This window comes from Trematomus bernacchii, unplaced genomic scaffold, assembly GCF_902827165.1.
Source record: "Trematomus bernacchii unplaced genomic scaffold, fTreBer1.1, whole genome shotgun sequence".
Lineage (NCBI taxonomy): Eukaryota > Metazoa > Chordata > Actinopteri > Perciformes > Nototheniidae > Trematomus > Trematomus bernacchii.
Window position 1 is genome coordinate 1,916,947 of NW_022987767.1, and position 23,085 is coordinate 1,940,031.

The window sequence follows — 23,085 nt, forward strand, 5'->3', positions numbered from 1 at the left end:
TATATCGTAGTTCTGATTAACTATTGTGGGAAAAGTACTCCGGTGTGAACCCGCCTCTTGGACAATTTGTTCCTCTGGGTTAACTTAACAAGCCTCTTTACTGTCACCTTACGATTCATTGTATTGCATGTGTTAAAAATGGGTGGACCAAAGAGACATGGCGAAGACTAAAGTAGGAATTCAACAAACAAGGATATCAGTTATTATACCCATCTGACCCCGACGCAAATAGAAGGGGAAAGACACAGATAAAGTGCAGTGAAGACAGAGGACTTGCCTGAGAAAAGAGGCAGAAGATAGGTTACAAACTGAGGAGAGAGCAGAGTCCAAAGTTTGACATCTGGATACAAGGTGTGTGTGGACAGGAGGTGAGGGGACGAGTGTGTTTGAAGAAAGAGATCGGGATGAAGCGACACCATGAGAAGTTATCTATCTCTTTGATGATCACTGTCCTCTGTTTGGGGAGCCTGCTGACCACTGGATCATTGTGGACAACAGGTAAGCGTGTCAGTATTGTTCCAACAACCTGTTTTAACTGTTTTTTGTTTGTTTTTCCCCAGGTATGATATATGATATGTTTCTCACATGACACCATGTGTATCTCTGCTTCGATAGCATGATTCATCCCACAACAATATGTAGCAAAGATATTAGTGGGGACAATTTGAATGTAACTGTGTAGTAGAGGTGAAAGATAAAGACTTCTGACATGAATAAAAGACAAGAGTGGTAGACAATGCGGATATAGCATTTGATTAAATAGGAGAGAAATTAAAAAGAAAATTGAATTCTACAAACACTGTGAAAGGCGTGGATAGTGCCAAGGTAACAGTAAATTCTTCTCACAAGGTATCTGCCCTCTGGGTCATTGTGGACAACAGGTAAGCGTGTCTTGTTCCAACAACCTGTTGAATAGGTTTATTGTTTACCCAGTGTTACTTTGTTATACCTATTTCTCCTTTTGGACTGAGTTCATGTTTATTATTAGATCAAAGTAACGTTTTTAATTATACATTAATATCATTTATTTAGTTAAAAGCAAAACCGTTTTATAATGAACATCCATTTATTTTTACCGTAAATAAATTACATTTACTACTATATCAAAGAATTTTGACTTTTAAACTTAAAACGCTTCTTTACACTCAGTTCACATATCAATAAAGACAGGAACATTCTCTTCAAAAGACCTTAACATTTATTGAGATGTCTTTAAAATATGCATCACCTATTCTGTTTTATAATAATTAAACAACTCCCAAAAAACTCCCAACATTTAAAAAAATAAAATTAATGGAGTTATTTTCTTTTGCTGACTATGCATCCTCTTGAACTTTACATTAAACAAATAACCCTTGCATTACACTGTATTTGAATACAAGCTTTAGAACAAAAAACATGCTGTAGTCAAAAGTCTTTCATGTATCCAATACTTAAAGCTTGACACTCAGACTGCATACTCTGCGTGTCATTTTCTTTGGTTCAATCGCCATGAACGTTTTTTTCAGTGCATCTAAGGTGTATTTGAGCTCCCTGGGATAGCTCAAGTTTAGAGCAAAGATGAAGCCCAATAACATGGCACATGCATGTGCAACTGATGGCATCTCACCGAAGACTTCCACACCTTCAACGATGAGTCCGATGTGCTGTGGTGGCAGGAGAGGATCGTGCTCCTCCCTGATGCCAAACACCGCCATTGTACACTGCTCAAGCTCTGTGTCAGATGTATCCTTCTGTGAAACCTGATAAACAAGAAAAGAGAACGTTATTCTAATGTAACCAATGCCTGATGTAGTATAAAGAATATCTTCACAAACAATTCTCTCAATCAAATCTCAATAAAAAAACTTAAATTGAAGTTCTAAAATGTAAAAAAGGTCAGTTTTTCACTAACCACAAGCAAAGCATGTATACACATATTTGTAGCCATCTCCAAAATGTTACAACTGCCAATGGGATTATTAGATTAAGATTAACTATCATTTATATATATATATATATATATATATATATATATATATATATATATATATATATATATAGTATATATTTTAATATTCTGAAAGCCGTTGCGACAACCGACTGATTTTGATCAGCGGGTCCCACATATTCAAGTGCTTGAATCAACAACTCCCTTGTTTTTATTCCAAAGGCCACTCACATTAATTTGCATTTCAGTCGCCAAATCCATATAATGCGTTGTCAAACTTACACTTCCTTCTCCTCAATTTGATCTCCCTGTCCATCTGTGTGTGTGTGTGTGTTCCTAAACATTTTCTCCTCAACAGATATATATATATATATATACTTGCTAACCCATAGCCCTATACAAAGACCTTATGTGAAACCAATATTACATATGCAACAATTTCAACTTTTCACTAGTCAAACAGAAACAACAAAGTTAGCTCCTTGCATGATACATTTATGAAAATGATCTGGTTAAGCAAGCCTTAAAAAAGTAGCTAACACGCGGCTCATATTTGCTTACACATAGCCAAATACTAAGACAGGCAGTAAATTAGTTATCTATCTTGACACTAAATGTACACTGAAAAAAACGAATTCACCTTTAAAACAACACAATTTTAAATGGAAATGGAAATACTCAAGTTCATCAAAATTGTACTTAAGTAGAAACTTGAGGAAATGCAGTTAGGTACCTAACATTTTGTGGAAACTCAAATTTTGGTTTTAAAAATGGAAATACAAGAGCAACTTTAGGCAAATAAACGTTTCATCATTAGTATATACACATCTCAAAGCCAAAGGCAAAAGTCCAACTGAGAGTGTGACTCATAATTTAAACATGGACAGAGGTCTAAACAAAGCATTATAAAAGTGAAACTCATTGAGAGGGGTCAGAAATCTCTCCACACCCAGAAAGAATAGACACTTTGGCTGCAGATGAATGTGAAACAATAGACGTGCAGCAAAGTCAGGGGAAACTTACTCATCAGGAACTTCCAACTACTGCCCTCTGGATCATTTCCCTATATATTCATGTTGCATTGTTGGAGAAGCCTGCATGGGACTTAAGATTTTCATTGCCATATCTACACTGTAGCTTGTGTACATATGCCAATAAAGGTACAAAGGACAATATGTTCCTCTGGGTTAACTTAATTTATTGCAGATTATAGATAAGGCAAGGCAAGGCAAGGCAAGGCAAGGCATGGCAAGGCAAGGCAAGGCAAGTTTATTTATATAGCACCTTTCAACACAAGGCAATTCAAGGTGCTTTACAAAAATGAAAGACATTCAGACAAAGGCATTTAAAAACAGTCATTAAAAAGAAAAGATAATAAAGGAAACATTAAAGGGCCCATGTCATGGCCATTTCCACTGATCATAATTCCATTGTTGAGGTATACTAAAATAGATTTATACTGTGCAATTTTCCAAACTCACATTGGTTTCGCAAACAGCATCTCTGTAAAGTATGTGTATTCAGCAGTATTCACTCTCTCCACTAAACGACTCGTTGGAGCTCTTGCCCCCCCCCCTCCCTGTGAGCCTAGTGTGCTCCGATTGGTCAGCTCGGCCACTCTGTTCTGATTAGTCAACCACCAGAGAGGCTCCGCCCATGTCTAACAGTGCTTTTTTCGGCTCGCTCTCAGCGGAACATCAGTCTTATAATGGCGTCGGTTCAGCCGTATATTTTATACGCTAACTAACCGAACTGTACCTACAACTGTTGTTATAGAAGAGTGTGATGGCCCCAGGGCCTTTGTGCAGGTGTGTTGCAGGTCTTACGATGGGGTGGAGCTGAAGAGGGTAATCAGCGCGATCACGGACACCTGGCCGGAGCCGAGGTGCTATTAAGCTCAGCTGCCAGGAGTCACACGGCGGCCCCTGTCTCTCTCCAAAGCGGCTGCAGAAGGACGAACTCAGCGATCCTCTCCCCTCGACCACCTATCTCTGCATTTACCACAATAAATGTGCCGTGGTTTTGTAAACTCGTGTATGTCTCCTTGTCTTTCCGTTGTGGCCTACGAGCCGGTCATAACAAAGAGTAAGTTATATAAACTACTACTGTTTGATGAGAAATCAAATCATGGTTTGCTATATATGAATGATATGTTATAGGAGCAAATAATTCAGGGAAGAAAGGATAGGCCTACTAAGTATTTCCATTAAACTTTATTTTTAGAAATGTACAAAATGAACATAAATATACATATATACACGGTATATCATCAATTCCTCCCCGTTGTCGGCATCTTGCCTATAGCAGCCGGGGCTTTTTAGGACGATGCATCAGTGTGGTAGTCCCGTCCCCGTCATGTATTGTCCGCCAGGATCTGGCTGGACGAAATCAAATACAAATCACAAAATATTAGAGAAACTTAGTTGTTTTAGATTCGTTAGTAGTAGTTGTGGTAGGAGTCTATCTAATGAACACAGTAAGCTTGCCAGCTAATATGCTAACCTAGCTTTGTTTACTTTGGTAGCTAACACGATATGAACGCTAGCTCGGAGGAACGGCAACTATAATGTAGAGTAATAAAACTACTATGAACAAAAGCTAGTGGTTCATATTAGGCTAGCAATAACGTGTTTATAATTGCAATCTTATACGGGTAGTCTGCTACGTTCGGTCATTCATTGTAACTGGCATGAATACATTGTTTTTGCGCTAGCATGTATAGCTAGCCTCGTTAGCTATACATGCAGTATGTACCTGTACTGTCACAATGTACGGTAAATCACCCGGAGTATTCTGTATGAGTATTCCGTGTGTGACTGCAGACATTCTCCTGCCATGACAAACATGTAAGGCCATCTGCTGACATTGTAGTTGATATATTTAAACGCTAGCAACGTCGTTAGTCCAGTAAGCTGGGCTTGTTTAGTGTAATAAAACCACTATGAACAAAAGCTAGTGATTCATATTAGGCTAGCAAGAATGTGTTTACAATAGCAATCTTATACGGGTAGTCTGCTACATTCATTGTAGCTGGCATAAAAAAAAATAATTCCCGAGCAAACCCATGTCTAGCTCCATTGGTTAGCTCGGTAGCATACACGCTACGCCAGCTATAATGTAATTACGTTTCGCGACTGACCGTACGGCAAATCACCCGGAGTATACTGTCTATGAGTATTTCGTGTGTGAATGCAGACATTCTCCTGCTATGAGATACATGTACTGTATGCAAGGCCATCTGCTGATATTAGAGTTGATATATGGAAACGCTAGCAACTTAGTTAGCACAGTTAGCACTGTGTCAATGGCTTAGCAGTCCGACACAGTTTATACATTTAAACAGTCTTGTTTGATAAATACACAAATAACAATGCAAACTTACAGGTTGTGTACCCAAATCTTCCCCTGCTCCAAACGGTCCAAACAAACTAGGAATAGCATCGTCCTTCAGTTTCAAATGCTGTGCATATCCGGCCTCAAACTGGGCAATGTTTTGGAAGCTTTCGTCTGTGAAATGCCGCGCACACAGTAACGTTTTTCGAACCTCTGAAGGAACAGTGTTAAAAAGAAATTTCAACCACTGACTTCGTCGCGGTTCTTCCGTCGGTAGGACAAACAGCTCAGATATCTCCTCACATTTCAGGAAACAGGTCCTTGGCATTGGCATGACTGGATCGATTGTGAACTGAACCAGAGCTTCCAACAGTAAATGTTAGGCTGGCAGAGGGTGCGGCCAGCGCCGCTGGGTGTGACCATAGCTCTTCCGGATTGGTCCATTTTGTTCCGGGTACCGCATGACATCATGCCGTACCCGGAACTAAATGGAAGACTCAAATGGGCAGTGACGTATCTCCAACGAGGCGTTTTGGGGAGGTATTTTCTGTGTTAGAGTTTTACTCGCTACAGGGTGTACTTTAAGGGTTTTGACTCTGCACACCGTTTACATGCATAAAAACCTTCATAACACATAAGGGGACGGGTAATAACCAGAAAAGCATGACATGGGAGCTTTAAAAGAAAAAATACATGAATAAAAAGTACATGAATAAAAAATCAGAAATTAAAATCAGAAATGTATTTAGGGCCTAAACCATTCAGTGCTTTATAAACCAGCAGCAGTATTTTGAAATCTATTCTTTGACACACAGGAAGCCAGTGTGAAATCAGGAACACATTGTGGGTCAAAGACAGTTATAACTGGGAAATTAGGAACTCATTGTAGGACAGGGAACAAACACAGGAACTTGTTCAAGACACTGTGCCTGACACACAGATGCTCTTAAGGAGCTTGCTCACGACACTGTGTCTCACCCCCAGACATTCTTAAGGTTAGTCATAAGTTGAACAAAGGACATGAATTAAAATACATCATCATGGAACTACTGCATAGTATTCTACCATATTAGGTAACATATAAAGTTTGTTTGCACATCATATAAAGCTTGCACTACATATAGAGTTTGCCATTACATATAAAGTTTAAGTATGCACTTGTATAAAGTTTTCCACTACACTTCAGAACAGGACTGATGTGATCCACTTTATTAGAAGATAGGCTACAAACAGAGGAGAGAGCAGAGTCCAAAGTTTGACATCTAGATACAAGGTGTGTGTGGACAGGAGGTGAGGGGACGAGTGTGTTTGCAGAAAGAGATCGGGATGAAGCGACACCATGATAAGTTATCTATCTCTTTGATGATCACTCTCTTCTGTTTGGGGAGCCTGCTGACCACTGCCTTCTGGACCATTTCGGACAACAGGTAAGCGTGTCAGTACTTGTACAAAAATCTAGCATGATTCATCCCACAAAACTAAGGAGCAAAGATACTAGCAGGGAAATCTGTTGCATTTTGACAATGTTGGCAATCAGTTCAATTTAAATTACATGTATGCCTGATTATAAGCTAAAGAAGCTGTAAAAATGCCGTTAAGACATAAACATTGATTATAGCTCATCACTGAATTAAAAATTATACTGTGGACCAACTTAAACATTTATTGCTAATTCGTTAGAGCTAATTGTTTTTAGTTCATCCCAAATCTTTTTTTATGATTTGGTGGAAAAGATATTGATTCTATCGGACAGAAATGTAATACGATTATTCATTCTGAAAACAACACACCATGTGTTACTTTGTTATAACTTCATTTTTCCTTTTGGTCTAACCTCATTATTATTATTAGATCAAAGTAAGGTTTTTTATTTGAGTAAAAAGTAACAATATTTTATTTTTAATTATACATTAATATATTTTCTTTAGTTAAAAGCAAAAGCGTTTTATAATCAATACAATACCGTTTTTTTGTGCCTTAAACTAATTACATGTACTACTATATCAAAGAAGAATTTTGACTTTCAAACTTAAAACACTTCATTACACTCAGTTCACATACTATCATTAAAGACAGGAATATTCTCCTGAAAAGACCTTAACAAATTATTATTATTTAAACATTAACAAAACTCTCCTACAACCTTAACCACATAAACATACATGTGCACATGACCTTGTACAATTTGCTTGCTTATCTCTCCATTAAAAATTGAAATACGTAATGCAATAGCCCTCAACTGTCTGACGTTGTTTAAACCAGGCAGCCTTTTAATAAAAGACCAGAATGTGTGCATGTCAACTTGTGTCATTGCTAAACATTAAATATTATACAACCTAAAACAAATCTCAATATGTAAAACTGGTTCTGCAGCTCTCATTTACAAATCGAGTAAATAGTTTCAACATTTTCATAACGAGAACCAGGATATAACCGGTCATTAAATTCAGCGGTCTGTCAGATGTTGCACAATAGTTATACCAGATACAGTAAAGAACCTTGCTGACAAGGAAAAAGCTTATAAATCCAGGCCATCACGTCTTTACCTCTTCCACTCCTGATTCCTTTTTTACAACATTTCAGTGAAGAAATTGTCCATTTTGTCCTTTATCACTGCACTATTGATTCAATCACAGCAAAATCAGCATCCCCAAATTAACACTGTCAGATTTGATTTCAACACTTTGACAGTGTCTATATGGGTCCACACCACATAGAGTTAATTTAACTCTTTTGAGTTGGTTTCTTAACACTATTCAGAGTAATTATTAACTCTATTTGGAGTTCAAATGTAACTCTTCGTAACACTAACCAGTGTTAGTTTTTCTCAACGCTTGCATGGTGTTAAATATTAACTCTATCACATAATAGTTTATTAACTACGAAAGTGTTACTCATATCTAAGATAAGATAAGATAAAATGGACCTTTGTTAATCCCTGTGGGGAAATTCAGATGTACAAAGTAGCAACAGGATAAGCGTGAAAAAACAGGACAGCAAAGATTCACACAGATTAATCAAATCAAAAATGAAATCAAGAAAAAAATAAAAAATAAAAAATAAATAATAATGATAATAATAATAAAAGACCTATCTGTGACCTCATCCAACGACACACCCCCACCCGTCGCCTCAGGTCTGCTGAAGCTAACCTACTGCAGCCCATCAGGACAAAGCTCCGGACCTGGGGTGACAGGGCCTTCGCTGCAGCCCCCCCCCACACTCTGGAACTCCCTCCCCAGCCACGTCAGATCCGCCAACACTCTCACATCATTCAAACAATCCCTCAAAACTCACCTTTTCACTCTTGCCTTCAACTCCTAATCAACTAACCCCTTGCCCTTTTTCCACTATAGCTTAGCACTTCTTACTTTTGTTGTTATTCTGTTTTACTTGCTTGTAAGCGCTTTGAGCACCAGGAAAAGCGCTTTATAAATGTAATGTATTATTATTATTATTATTATATGTTAACACTTTAAGGTGTAAATAAAGCTCTAATAAAGTATAACAATAACTAAAAAATAAAGTAGGCTAAAGTTGTTTGAAACAAGATTTCTTTTTCAAACATTCGCACCACAAAAGCATTTTAAAATACATTTCAAAATACACAGCAATATGGAACAATGTATGCTCTCTCATTTTCCGTACAGTATTGCCTATCAAAGGGTCTAACAGGTGAGCTGGTCAATACAAATAACAACATGTTCATTACTTTGGTCCTCTATACAGTAGGCATGAAAGTGATCATCATAGTACAGCGTGTGAACAGTGCAACCAATTATGAAAGCACGCTGCTCGTGAATGATGATTTTGCGTATTTTCATGAACACAGGTAGGTAATGGAATGTTCCAGTGCATATGTATAGATCTATTTGGTATTCAGTGCCATAATTGTTGACCCATCTTGTTGTTGAAACCTCTGAAAATGCATCTAAATGCTACATCTGACACTGATTCTGCACCTTCCAAGCTATTTATTGTTTTAATTTTTAAAGGACCAATCTCAAACCTTTTTAAATAATAGTTTTCATAATAAAAAGCCATTTGCCGCAGGTAAGAGAGATTTTGTAAGGTCTTTGAATTTTTTTACAGACCTTTTAAAAAAATTATGTTTTGCTTCGAATCGCATACACCACATATGGATAAGAGGGCCAATTTGTGTAATACATATAGGAAACAACACTTTGAACATGTTGTGGTGGTCACAGATCAAATGTTTTAGGTAACTTATCATTCCATCAGTCAGGATAGGGGAGAAAACAATATTAACTATTTGCAACAAAAGGAGCAAAAAGTTCCGATACTTATTTTCTCTTTCAACCACATCGCCAAAGATAAGTGGGGTATTGCGGAGAACACACAATGACTGAATGGCGTTTAAACCTAAGTGCTTGCTGTTGTCATCAAGTTTTAAAGCACTTGGTTTGTTTTTACCTTCCAAGTAACCATAGTTAAAAATCTGTACCCTGTCTGACAGTGCATTCAAAGAGATGCAACCATTCATTTCATTAGGTACTGAAAGAAAAACTTTAGCTCATACTATACAACACCCTCTAACAAATCATGCATTATATCAACTGCAAAATGGTCAGTGCTATGAAAATACTGCAATGAATTGAGCACACAAGATTGGTCTGAGCGTTGCATGGTATGGGTTTGTGGTCCACAACGATGACCAACCTCTGGATTTTCTTCCTTTGCTCACCAATGCAGAGGAGGAAGGGCTGTCTTGCTTCAACTTTCTCCAGGAATGTGGTGAGGCTGGCTCCCTGCTGTAGTTTGAATGACAAATGCATATACATTTACTGTACATATATATATATATATATATATATATATATATATATATATATATATATAAAAAGTTACTACTTAGCATAACTTACTTATAAGGAGTAAGATTTATTCTTGCAGTCTTATATCAAACTGCAACTGCAACACTTCTTACATACAACCATAGCACACAAAAAAAAAATGTTTAGCACAAAAATCTAATGGTAAATACCTTAAGAAATCTTACAAGATGGTTTGCCGCCTGTGCTGAGCTTATCTTGGCAGTTTTTTTATGGCCTCTGGGCGTTGGGGGCAGGAGATGCAATAGCAACAGGAGAGCTGAAATGTCACCACCCAGCCTTGAAAATAAACAGAGGAGAAAGTATTAGAAAACTAGAAAATGCATTTCCTGCAGAAAATGCATGCAAATGCTGTAAACTGTGAACATTTGTGGCTGAATTTAGCTGAAAATGCAGAAAAAGCTGAATATGTTATTAGCTGAATGGTAGCTGCTTTTAGCTACAAAAATGCAGAAAAAGCTTAATATTTAAAAGAAAAGGTTTAAAAAAACATGTATAGCCTTGATGTCCTGAAATAGCTGAATAATGTAATAGTGTCAGCTTTTCATAAATAGAAACTTCAATGTTCACATCTTTCTAAATGATTCTACTTTTCAATGACCTACAAATAATCCTAATAATAATCCAATAAACTTCCAACTGTTCATATTTGTTGGTCAATTAACAAACCTGTTACAAATGTGTGGTTCAACAAATTTGAGCCTTTGCCACATTTATTTGATCACCATGGAAACCTTTGATCTCTGGACACGTCGTTAGCTCAAATATAAACACCTGTGTCATGGAACGCGATGATGTCATAACTCCAACTGACATGCTCAGAGCAGCAGACTTCAGATAATGGTTAATGGTCCTGCCCTCAACAGCTCTACGTCAATTATGGGGTGTCATATGCCGTTTCCATGGAATCCCTCGCCATAAAACACGATGTCGCTGTAACTCCAATGGACACGGTCCGATCGTCCCCCAAACTTCGCTTGTATATCACCGGTCCATGCCTCAACAGCTTTACGCCAAATCTGAGATCTCACCATAGGCTGTCGCCATGGAAACGCATCCCTCGCCATAAAACACGATGTCGCTGTAGCTCCAATGGACACGGTCCGGTCGTCTCACAATCTTCACCTGTATATCACCTCTCCATGCCTCAACATCTCTACGTCAAATCTGACATCTCACCATATGCCCTTTCCATGGAAACGCATCCCTCGCCATAAAACACGATGTTGTTGTAACGCCTATGAAAAGGGTCAAAACAGCACCACACTTCAGATAATGGTTAACGGTCCAGCCCTCAACAGCTCTACATCAATTATGGGGTTTCATCATATGCCGTTTCCATGGAAACGCATCCCTCGCCATAAAAGACGATTTCGCTATAATTCCGATGAAAATGTTCAAAAAGTGATCAAACTTCCCATGTGTGCTAATAGTCCAGCCGTGAAGACATCTACGGGACAGTTTTGAGATTTCTTCAATTGCCGTTGGCATGGCAACACAATGCTCGCCATGAAACACGGTTTTCTCATAACTTCAGTGAAAATGCTCCAAATGGCCCAAAACTTCACAGGTTTGGTAACGATGCAGCCATCAACGCATCTAAGCGTATTATGGGATGTCATCAAATGTGGTTGGCATGGCGACAAATCATTCAACATCAAGTTAGTTCAAAAGTTTGCAGTTCAAATATTCTGCTGCTTTTCCAAGCCTTTTTACTTTATTTTCTTCTCTCATCTCACATTCAAGCCCCCAGTGTTCATGTATCATTTCAATCTAAATTCTTCACTTTCTTCTTACACATTACATTTCAGCATAGCAGTTTAGCATCAGCTTTTCAGCATAAAGCATTCCCACTAGCAATTTCTTCAGGAATTGCATTCTCTAGTTAGCTGACATTGTCCGTGTCAACAGAAGTGACAGTCCGCACACACACAAGACCGCAATGGCAGAAGCAAAAAAGCCCAACATATATAATTTTAACTCTGAGTGGGAGGATGATTATTTTTTTGTTTATTCCAATTCAAAGTCCATCTGTCTCATCTGCAATGCGAGCGTGGCTTTAAGAAGGGTCATTTAGAGCGGCATTTCAAAACGGTGCACAAACGCTTCGAGACGGAATTCCCTCCTAATTCTGCCCTACGCTCTTCTGTTCGTTGCGTGCATATGTATCAGAGTTAAACATGTGAAAACATAATTATAAGTTTGTGAATGTTTAATTCATAATAAGTTGTGCATTTTAAGAGATGAGATTGTTTCATTTAATATTTTAAGTTTTGTTTCCCGTGGGAACACCGTCCCGTGGCTTTTTTTTACTTCCGGTATGTATTTTCCACCCTCCGCGGACTGGCCATCTGTAGAATCTGGAGAATCACAGAACAGACGGTCGTCAAGGGCCGGCTCGATTCGCTGACGGCCGTCACCGCCCTTCATTTTATATGTTTTTCATCATTGAAGTTGCACCGACAGAGGTCCGCCGTTTCCCCGCAGCGAGGCTCCCCCCCAGTTGACAGTTCGACATGATGGCTTACCTCACTTGTGTCTCTCTACTTGCTAACTAATTTGTCTAAAATGAACTGCCATTATCAATGACTTCAACGGGCTCTGCCACTTATTCAACATGTTCAGCTTGGCTTATCAGACCTCTTTAGATAGTTGATCATCTTGGCAGTGATATACATCTAGTATGTTCAAAGGCTTATCTGCCACATGCTTTAAAGCTGAAGTACTTCCAAATGAGGGTATACAAAGAACTGTGAAAACAGAAAGATTTCCTTATCAAAAAGGTTTGTAGGTGCTATATATTTTTTTGAGAGTTTGGTAAATATGTATTTGTAAACATTGGCACATTTTGAGATCTGATCCCCCTCTTAAAAATAATTTAAAAAAGTCTTCCTAAAGATGTGTTCAAAGGCCCCTTAACCCAAGACAAAAGCAGCTGACATCTGCAGTTCAGTGAGGCAAGACTCCCAGTGGCATCTCTTAGATACATTGGCATCAAGCAAGGTAGTGCTCTTATTTTAGCGTCCTTTTATTGCAAAAATAACTCTCACACTCAGAGGTTTCTGAAATATTTTACACTGGACATACTGATTTTTAAATATATAAAATGGTTAAAAACACTGCATGTCTATTTTCCTGAGTAAGATTTTTTTCCTCAGTGTGAGTTGCACTTTTATAATGTTCAACGTTTTGTAAATTAATCCAAAATGTATTTATTTTTTCTTACTTAATGCAATATTTTTTTTTAATTAGAAGTGGTTTCTTATACATGCGGTGCTGAACATGATGATTTTTGTTTTCCATTACAGTATTTGTGGACTTTTGTTTAATTGTTGTTTAATTGTTGTCTAAGGACAGAGGGTGTCGTTTTTTCTCATACTGATATTCTGCACAAACTGTACTGTTGTATTTGCTGTAAAGTGTCTCTACTGTAGGGTATTTTTATTATATGTACAGCACTTTGGCTCGACCAAAAATCGTTTAAAAATGTGCTATATAAATAAAACTTGATTTGATTTGATTTGATTTAGATAAACCACACCTGCCATCATAGAGCTCATTTGCCTTTTGGTGTGCACTATGTATAAATGAATGTGCTATGCTGTTTCTCTCTTGTTTGCTGCACAGCCATCTTGTACCAAGTAGACCACCTTCACCCAAGAAAATCCCCCCTTGGCCCTCTGACCTTTGCAAAGGATGCAGGTGAGAGCAAACACCTTCCATGCTTCTCCTTGAAGGGACCTTTCTGTTAATGCCTTCATCAGATCTAGTTATCACGAGGGGTCACACACCTGACTGTGTTTGTGTGTGTGTGTGTGTGTGTGTGTGTGTGTGTGTGTGTGTGTGTGTGTGTGTGTGTGTGTGTGTGTGTGTGACAGGGCGCTCATTGAAAAAGTAAGAGAACGCTACTCAAAAACTTGGAAGAAGCAAGAAGATAATTACAGAAACCTCAGGTAATTGTATTTGATTACATTTTGTTTAAAAGGTTTTGGCCAGAATTGCATTAATAGTCCATGCAGGCAAAGATTTGCTGTTTCTCAGGGGAAGAGATACAGTCAGCCAACTTGTGGAACCACGCAAAGTTATGTGATGAGGCCCTCTGTTTCGCGAGCGCCGCAGACGGGCGGCCGGGGTGCTAGTGGAGCGCCGGCTAAACTGTGGCACGCTTAATTGCGCCGGATTTGCGAATAAGATGAGGCCCCCTCCGCGAGGTGAGGCCCCCTCCGCGAGGTGAGGCCCCCTCCGCGAGGTGAGGCCCCCTCCGCGAGGTGAGGCCCCACGCTGTCTGCGTGATCTGCGTGTAGGGAAGGGCGGGCCTGCAGTCAGCAATTGTATAAACGCTAAACATTGTCACAGTTTGGGACTATTCAGTGAGTAGGTCTTAAAAGTAGGTAAAAGAAGCGATTTCATTCAACAATTTGCAACTGAATCCATTGGCTTTCTTATGTAATTGAAAAAGTGGCCAAAAATCGTAAGAAATGTAGCACGAGTTAGAGAGTTTGGTAAAACAGAGAGACTGGGATGATTATGGAATAAAAATCCTTATAAGAAAGAAAATACGTTTTATATACTGTACAAACTGTGTTAGCTTTCTGTTCAACAAAACTCCTGACTTGGATGTTTTTAACAAAGTCCTTGTGTTACCCCAGCTCTCAACTGAGAAGTCAGTGCCAGGGATTTGACAGGGCCATCATTACCCAGGCCAACACTCCAGTGGGATCAAATATTGTGTACGCTGTGGAAAACAAGAAGACCCTCAAGGTGACTCCAGAGATTTTCAGCACCTTCATAAAGGTATGTCGTTTTCATTCATTGATAGTATCACAGCATCTTCTGCTTGTTGTCTTTATTGTTCCTTAAAGGGCTCAGAGATTATAAATGATGTTTAGTTACATGGTGACTGGTTGATACAAACGACCACCGATGACCACCCTTTCAAAAACACACACACACACACATGCACGCACACACTCACGCACACACACAGAATTATGATTTTCTATAATAAAACTGAGATTTTAAGTGAGGACCTCTTAATCTGACGAATGCTAAAAAAAAAACTACAATCCTATTTCAATATACAGCATGACCTGCTTTTAATGATATAATTAAGCAATAGCTCACGACAGGCCGTGGTATATGGCCATTATATCACAGTTAAGGGGCGTGGTTCGGCCCGACGCGAAGCGCTGCTTTCTTGTTCCAGTTTGAAAAGCAAACTGCAGGCAGTTTGCTTTTCAGCCCAACTGTATACAGTTTTTCTCAGACGCGGAGGGATACTGACTTGTTGTGAAAAGTAACTTACAATTCTACCCGTGGTATACGCTCAGTATATCACGGCTAAGAACCAATCAGATTGCTTGATTTGGCTTGTCCGTTGCAATAATTGCAAATTTGTAAATGTGAAATAATTCTAGTTTTTAGAAAATTGGTACTGACTCGGCTTTTGATTTTCATTCATTCTCAAATTTGTAACTGGCTTCACACCAGAAAAAAGAGCATCCAGTACCCTTTCGAGGACAACACCAGTCTACAAAGTTTGCATTCATTTAGATATCAACTGTCTGATCCATGGAGACAACAACTTTGTCAGGACTAACCGGAATAGTTCAGAAGAAAACAGTCACAGATTCAGAGTAAGTTTCAGGTTTCAGGTTCCAGTATACAGCCCACTGCTCCTGATACTGGGATGGTTTCAATACAGAGGCTATATTTCCCTGTGTGAGATCAGCTGCGACGCCAAATCTGGCCAAGGGGCGTAGAGTTGGGGGCCCAATGGCCCCTTGCACACTTCCAACCCCCCTACTACCTGCGCCCTAGCTCAAACCGCAGCTTCAAACTCTCTGATTTTGATCTCAGATACACTATAGTCAGTCATTTTTGAGAATGGTGCGCTGTTTCAGTACGTTTAAAATCGTAAAAGAATGTAGGAATTCAATAACGCAACTCAAACACCTCAATTGTACATTAAATAAATACTCACACAACACATGTTGATACTGTTGTAGGGGATTTGCAAACACGATCCAGACAAAGATCCCCATGGCTCTTGCTCATTCACAAACATGATATAATCATATGCATGTTATTGTTCTGTAACAAAAAAATGATTTTAAACATTGGTTTTATTTCCAGGAGAATCCATTTCCAAAGAAAAAATGGGACACGTGTGCTGTTGTTGGGAACTCAGGGATTCTGACAAACAGCAGCTGTGGAGAGATGATCGATTCGGCTCAGTTTGTTATCAGGTGAGAAAGCTTCAGAGGACTGAAAGGCTGATTGCGACATAAATCCACAGAATAATTGTAAATAATCATTTCTGACTCGTCTGTTATGCCTAGATGCAACCTACCTTCTTTGGGAAAAGGCTATGAGAAACATGTGGGCACCAAGACTGACCTTGTGACAGCCAACCCAAGCATTTTGACGAAGGAGTGAGTAAATAAATGAGTCTCACTGCACCAATAGAGTGTTCCCTTGGTGTTGTTGCTTGACATCTTTTTATTTTCAGGTATGGAGATCTAATGGGGCCACGCCGTCCATTTGTGGAGAGTCTACATAGCTACGGCAAATCCATTATGGTTCTTTCCCCCTTCACCAATGCACGCACCACTCCGGTGTGCCTGAGGGCAGTATACAGCATTAGGGACTTTGAAAGTCCCATTCAGCCCATGTTCTTCAACCCTGATTACTTCCAGAGTCTGGCCCTCTTCTGGAGCTCCAGAGGCCTAACCAGAGGCCGACTCAGCACCGGCTTAGTGATGGTTAACATAGCGCTGGAACACTGTGCCAACGTGCATCTGTACGGTTTCTGGCCCTTCAGTAATCATCCATTTGAACTCAATGCCGTGAAAAACCACTATTACGATGATAAAAAAGGTAAATGGACTGTCCACTCCATGCCTGCTGAGTTTGACCTGTTGTTGCAGCTGCACAGTCAAGGTGTGCTCAGGCTTCACCTGGGGAACTGTCGACCGGGTAGAAATTAGTTCCCAGGTCCAGAGACAGATGAGACTGGGCATCTGAAGAATCGGGACATTTCCTGGTGGACTGAGGGTTGATCTCAGAATTTGTCTCTAAACTATGCCTTTTCAATCCAATCCACTCACTCTCCCCCCATATCAGTTCCTAGACCCTCTGAACAGAGGGCTATACCAGAAGGTGCAATAGGATATATTGTCACTTACACCAATTAATACATTTGATAAATAATTAGGATCTCAACTTTGATAAATAGTCATTAGTATTGTCATTTTGGCCATAATAATAGTCATAATCATCTTTTACTTTTTCCAGCAAAATTGCAAGGAAATGGTTATTCAAAATATAACTTTGAGTCATGGAAAGGTTCCGATATTTGAAAAGATGTGTGTTTACTGACACATTGTGAGATGTAAAGGAATTTCAGTTAGATACAAATACATAAATATGTAATATTCACTCTGAAATGTTGTGATGGAATAGTATAAAGTTGCATGAAATGGAAATACTCAAGTTCATTGTTACGGCTGCTGCCTTTCCGGTTGTCTTCTGTCTTATATGTAAATGAGCTGTGCGGGTGCCCTGACGTCATTGGCTGCCATCTCCTGGTCCGCCTCCCAAAGATTGTGATTGGAGCCCGCCGGCCCGACGCACTCCAAATGCAGCACACAGCTGGCGCACACCTGCTGGAGATGACTACAAAGCCAGTGGACTGTGATCACTCTGGAGGCTCTGTGTGAGCGGATGCCTCTCGATAATTGCTCTAGTTTGCGTGTGTAAATCGGTTTAACAGTGGTTAACTTGTGTGGTCTTCGATTAGATTAGTACTGTGTGAGTATTGTGTGACTGTTGTACTTAACTTCAGCTGTGTTTCATTTCAGCTTCCTTATTTTAGTCTGTACCACTTTGACAGTGAGGGTTTTAGTTACTATTTAGTTTATTATCTATTTCTTTGTATGCAAACAGGCTCCTTTTGTTTGTTCCGTAGTTAAGTCGGCGCCCTTTTGGTCCTTTTGTTTGTTCAGGCTGTGTGCCTTCCATTTTGTTTCACCTTGCTATATAATAAAACGACTTATAATTATTACCAATTCCATTCTGGTGTATGTTAATCTCCTCTACCCTAGGGGGACGTAACATTCATCAAAATTGTATTTAAAGGTGGGGTAGGTAATTCACTTCAGAAACACTTTTTGTTATATTCCATGGAATGCTCTTAACATCCCGATAGCAATGAATACATTACATGCTTTGACAATAAACACATACAAAAATGTCATCTGTGGAAGCCGTGGCGCTGTAAAAAGCACGACCAATCATCTGAGCCGGCCCGGCTAAAATAACTGGATGGCCTACCTGCCTGTCAGCCTTCCATCTGTGCACAAGCTTATCTAAATCTTCAAAGTAACAAAAAAAGTGTAAAGGACAATTTGTTCCTCTGGGTTAACTTAAAGGGGACCTATCATGCAAAATGCACTTTTGTACGTCTTTTATACATGAATATGTGTCCCCGGTGTTCCAGGGAACTCACCAAGTGTCAGAAAACACAACCCTCTCTATTTTCCTCCATACCCAAATCTCTAAAAAAGGGGCTGCAACGGATCTGATAAAAACTGATCCAGATTTGAACACTGTCCTGACGTCAGGACGGTGGCGCTACGGCTATTGGGCCAACTCTCCACCTATCAGGGGAATGTGGGGTTGGGCCACGGCCGGCCATTGCCGCTCGAAAGCGCTGGAGACGCTGTAGTACATATGCCAGGCCTGTAAGTGGCGCTGTAGTCTGCCACAAAAGCAGCGAATAAGACTTCCCGCGCATGGTTACCATGGTTACCATGGTTACCATGGTTACCCTTCTGTTTATTCTCAGCTGTGGCTTTTTTTCTCCCTCCCCGAGGCAAGCGTTTGCTCCTGCTGCTTTAATTCAATGCAATCCATCCCGTCGAGGCAAGCACTGTAATTCTCTCCGGTTAGTCCACCAGCAGATGACAAACACCCACCTCTCCGCCTCTTCCAAGGAACAAGGGGACCGTGCGGCAGAGTTTCAGTTAGGTTTTCTTTCGCCGGTCAAAATGTCCGTTAAAGTTGAAATCTTCCGGACAAAATTAGAAAAGTGCCGGTCAAAGGTCTTCTTTGTTATTTATTGAGCTTTAAAACAAATGAATAACGACTCTATATAATAATAGGCTATAATAAAATACGGAGGACGGAGATCTATTTTTCTCCCCCTCTTCTGACTTGATCAGAGCGGCTCCCCTCTCCTGCAGGGGGGCGTGGTCAGCTGCAGCTCACAGAATCAGCCCCCTGCAAAAACAGGGCTGGAGAACAGCAAATAGAGCGAAATGAGGCATGGCTAAAATGCATGATCTGTTTGGTATTTTGAAAACAGAAACGTATAAATATACCCAACCCAGTCTCACATCTAAACGTGTAATAACTACGTTGGTCCACAACTTGGGACGTAGTATTTCTACAAAAACGCCTCTGAAATTGTAGGATCCCTACGTTTTTTTTCACCATTCATTTCCAATGGCTGGCGTTTATGTCACGTGATCTTCAACTTTCTCTCCGCAGAAATAAAAAAACATGGCCGACCTTCGTTTTATTCTCGGTAGAAAATGCCTATTTTAAGGTTAGTTTGGCCATTAAAATGCGTTTTGATGTCATTTGATGCGAGAAATATGAGTTGTTATTTCAGATTATGTGTGCAGTGGATGTACATGATCTTTAGTTTGCTAGTTATTACGAAGAATACTTCAGGAAATTGTGTAAATACAACGTTTTCATTGTTACATTGTTGATGTATTAACATAAACCAATAGGGGAAGTGTAAAACATATACATATATGACGCAAAAATAAAAATGTGTGAACAAAAACAAAATATTTCGAAAATGTAATACAATATATAGGCCACCAAAAAGAGGAATTATTCTTTCATATCTTGCATAAAGGTTGGGTAATATTTGCTGGTTGTTTTATCTGATTTTGGTTGGGATGTGGAAACTAAAATGAAAAACAAACCATGCTTGGTTGTACAACTTACAAATTATTTATCACTTGTATAGAGACTCTTATGACACTACTTCTATTCTATTGTATTTACTTGCACTATTTTATCTGTTTTATTGTGTTGCACTGTTGGAGGAGCCTGTGACCTAAGATTTTAAACGACGTAACTACACTGTAGCTATGTTCGAATGACAATAAAAGCCTTGAATAGTTTTTTTTATTTTGTATTCATCTATTCAATTGTCATACATGCACATCATACATTTGATATACAACAGACACAGTCCAGGGGCAGACATACAAAGCAACAAGACATTACATACGGTAAATAAAGAAAAATACATTTTGATACTTCAGATTAAATATTTTTTAAATATCTAATTTGTTTTGATTGCCTTCTTACTCCTAATATTTTTAATAGTGCTAATATATTGTTTACATTCTTGATAGAAATTTACAAAATGTGGTTTGGAGTCAGCCCATTTCATTTTATGGATATGCAATGTCCCTAAAAATACAATTAACTGCACAAAAACGACAAAATCTGCATCCATACTATCTTCCCTGGAGTACATAAGAATGTCTTTGACCTGGAGTTGAACCTTTTGTCCCGTCTTTTTCCTAATAAAACATTCTACATCATACCACAATATTATACTATACAATAATTCATAAAATAAATGGCCAATAGTCTCTTCTTGTAGATTAGAACATGTCCAGTAATATTCAATATCAAGTCCAAATCGTTGCTTGAATCTTGAAACAACGTCACCGGAAGTCAGCTGTCACCTTAAAGGGTGGTCATTTAAAGATGGCGGAGTGCATGGCCGCACGTTTGGCCGTTCAGGAGGAGCAGATACGGCTCCTCTCGGGAGAAATATCCTCTCTTCGGGACGGACTGAGTCAGGGTCTGGATGCCGGTGCTGGTGCGGAGGTTTCCCCGGAGCTGGAGAGCCTGAGGACGGAGAATGAGAAGCTCCGGTACCGGCTGCTGCACCTCCGGAGGGCTCTGAAGGAGGAGCTGCAGCTGGGGGGGCAGAAACAAGAGAAGGGGGGAAAAGCTCCGGAGAAACACACCAACAAGGAGCAAAACAACAAGGAGAAGCAGAACAACAACCGGGCTGAGAAAAAGGTAGTAATGACATAATTGTAAATACTGCCATCCTGTAATTTACTATATTTGTAATGTTATTATTTATTTATTGATTTGTTTATTCCACACATAAGATAAGATAGTAATTTATTGATGCCAATTTGGGAAATGTTTGTGTTGCAGCAGCATAAAATGACAAGGCATTGTACAATACAAATTAAAAGACAAGAAATAAACAAGAAAGTAGAACATATATGTTACGACCCGCCCCCTACTCCGTGGTAGTGGCTCGTGGGGAGACCCGCAACATAAAAGAAAACACACAAAAAACAGTACTTAGTAGCGATCATTTATTTAATGTACAGCCGCTACTCACACATGCCATCCGGCAAACGAACGAGGTCTGGAGGATTGGCCAAAAGAAACAAAAAGAAGGAGGGGGCCCGAGCCAGCCACGCCACGGGCCGTAGGACCCAGAGCTTCCCTCCCCTGACCAGAAATCAAACCAAAACCCTATGGGAAACAAAATGAAGCCACGAAAACTTGACTACCAGGTCCTCCACATCAAATGACCAGTGGTAATGGGGTCTATAGCTAAAAAAAACAGCAGAGAGATCATCCAAAGAGCAGAGTCTTCCGGCATTCTCCTCCAGTTTCTCCTTATAACACGGCTGAGTGGCATTGGGAACACCTGGGCAGAGGCGGTGCTAGTGAATTGTCCGACCGGCCCACTTCGGTACCGGGAAAACTCCCGGTATTCCCAATGGCCAGTCCGCCCCTGCCAGCCCGTATGCACGAGCTTTCAGGGAGAGTCTCCTTCTTAATGATGCAGCTGGAGATAGAGGCCCAACAGAACATGTACACTTATACTGGTTGTTTTATTTTTTAAAGCGCATGGTGGAAAGGAGCAGGGAGAAGAACATCTTATTTTACCTCCCCCTTCTTACATCTCTGAATTAACACACATGCCTCTCTGTTTGTGGACAGGTGGCAACGGCGGATAACAAAACATGTACACTTGTACTGTTTTATTTATATTTTAAAAGCGCATGGTGGAAAGGAGCAGGGAGAATAATATCTTATTTTACCTGCCCCTTCTTACAAAAAATAACAGTTGCTTACAAATACTGAAACATAAAACCAGAACACAATCAAAAGTCAACTTCATACTGTCTAAATATGCTTTCTTTATACTTTTTCTTAAACATAACATTTTTCGTACAGCCCTTAAAATCATTTGGCAAAGAATTCCACTCGAATGTGACAACCTACCTGGTAATAAGAATCAGAAACAGGTTTATTACCAGGTTGGTTTACACGTACGAGGAATTTGACTAGGTGTCGTGGTGCATACATAAAAATAAAACAACACTGAAAACACAGATAGCCGTTTCTGATTCTGATTCTGAATTCTCAGTTTAATTGTGTGATATTATTCGTGGTAGTGGTGCTGCAGCTTTATGAGTAGTGGGCCTCTGTTGAGTGAAGCCAGAATGAGAAACTATACCCTCTCATTTCCAGAAATAGCTTCCACACTCAGAGTGACACTGTGTGCATGGTTTAAATACGCCACAGCTATATTAATAATAATGTGACTCAGCAGTAATAGTGATGCAATCTTGCTGCAATTCTATTAAAGGGCCCATGTCATGGCCATTTCCACTGATCATAATTACATTGTTGAGGTATACTAAAATAGATTTATACTGTGCAATTTTCCAAACTCACATTGGTTTCGCATACAGCATCTCTGTCAAGCATGTGTATTCAGCAGTATTCACTTTCTCCACTAAACGACTCGTTGGAGCTCTTGCCCCCCCCCTCCCTGTGAGCCTAGTGTGCTCCGATTGGTCAGCTCGGCCACTCGTTCTGATTAGTCAACCACCA

General features: G+C 39.6%; 2 protein-coding genes across 3 annotated transcripts in view; both read left to right on the forward strand.

The window, feature by feature from the left end:
* The first annotated feature begins 6,511 nt into the window (after positions 1-6,511).
* Positions 6,512-18,159, forward strand: LOC117496716 (alpha-2,8-sialyltransferase 8F-like). The gene is made up of 7 exons (XM_034148452.1): positions 6,512-6,690; positions 13,744-13,818; positions 13,995-14,069; positions 14,766-14,910; positions 16,252-16,364; positions 16,458-16,550; positions 16,628-18,159. Exons 1-7 carry the CDS (start codon positions 6,590-6,592, stop codon positions 17,103-17,105), a joined length of 1,080 nt encoding a protein of 359 aa, XP_034004343.1. The 5' UTR covers positions 6,512-6,589; the 3' UTR covers positions 17,106-18,159.
* A 2,262-nt stretch (positions 18,160-20,421) lies between these two features.
* Positions 20,422-23,085, forward strand: part of tars3 (threonyl-tRNA synthetase 3) — a 38,002-nt gene continuing 35,338 nt past the window's right edge. For both annotated transcript variants that reach the window (XM_034148381.1, XM_034148382.1), the window contains exon 1: positions 20,422-21,237. In XM_034148381.1, the coding sequence (XP_034004272.1) occupies positions 20,917-21,237 (321 nt within the window). In that variant the 5' untranslated portion in view covers positions 20,422-20,916. The remainder of the gene's footprint in view (positions 21,238-23,085) is intronic.

Excerpts from the sequence above, each read along its gene's own strand:
- LOC117496716 (XM_034148452.1), top strand. The coding sequence starts at position 6,590 with ATGAAGCGACACCATGATAAGTTATCTATCTCTTTGATGATCACTCTC. Across the intron at positions 16,365-16,457 it reads TCGGCTCAGTTTGTTATCAG|ATGCAACCTACCTTCTTTGG; the intron begins GTGAGAAAGCTT and ends TGTTATGCCTAG. Across the intron at positions 16,551-16,627 it reads CCAAGCATTTTGACGAAGGA|GTATGGAGATCTAATGGGGC; the intron begins GTGAGTAAATAA and ends TTTTATTTTCAG.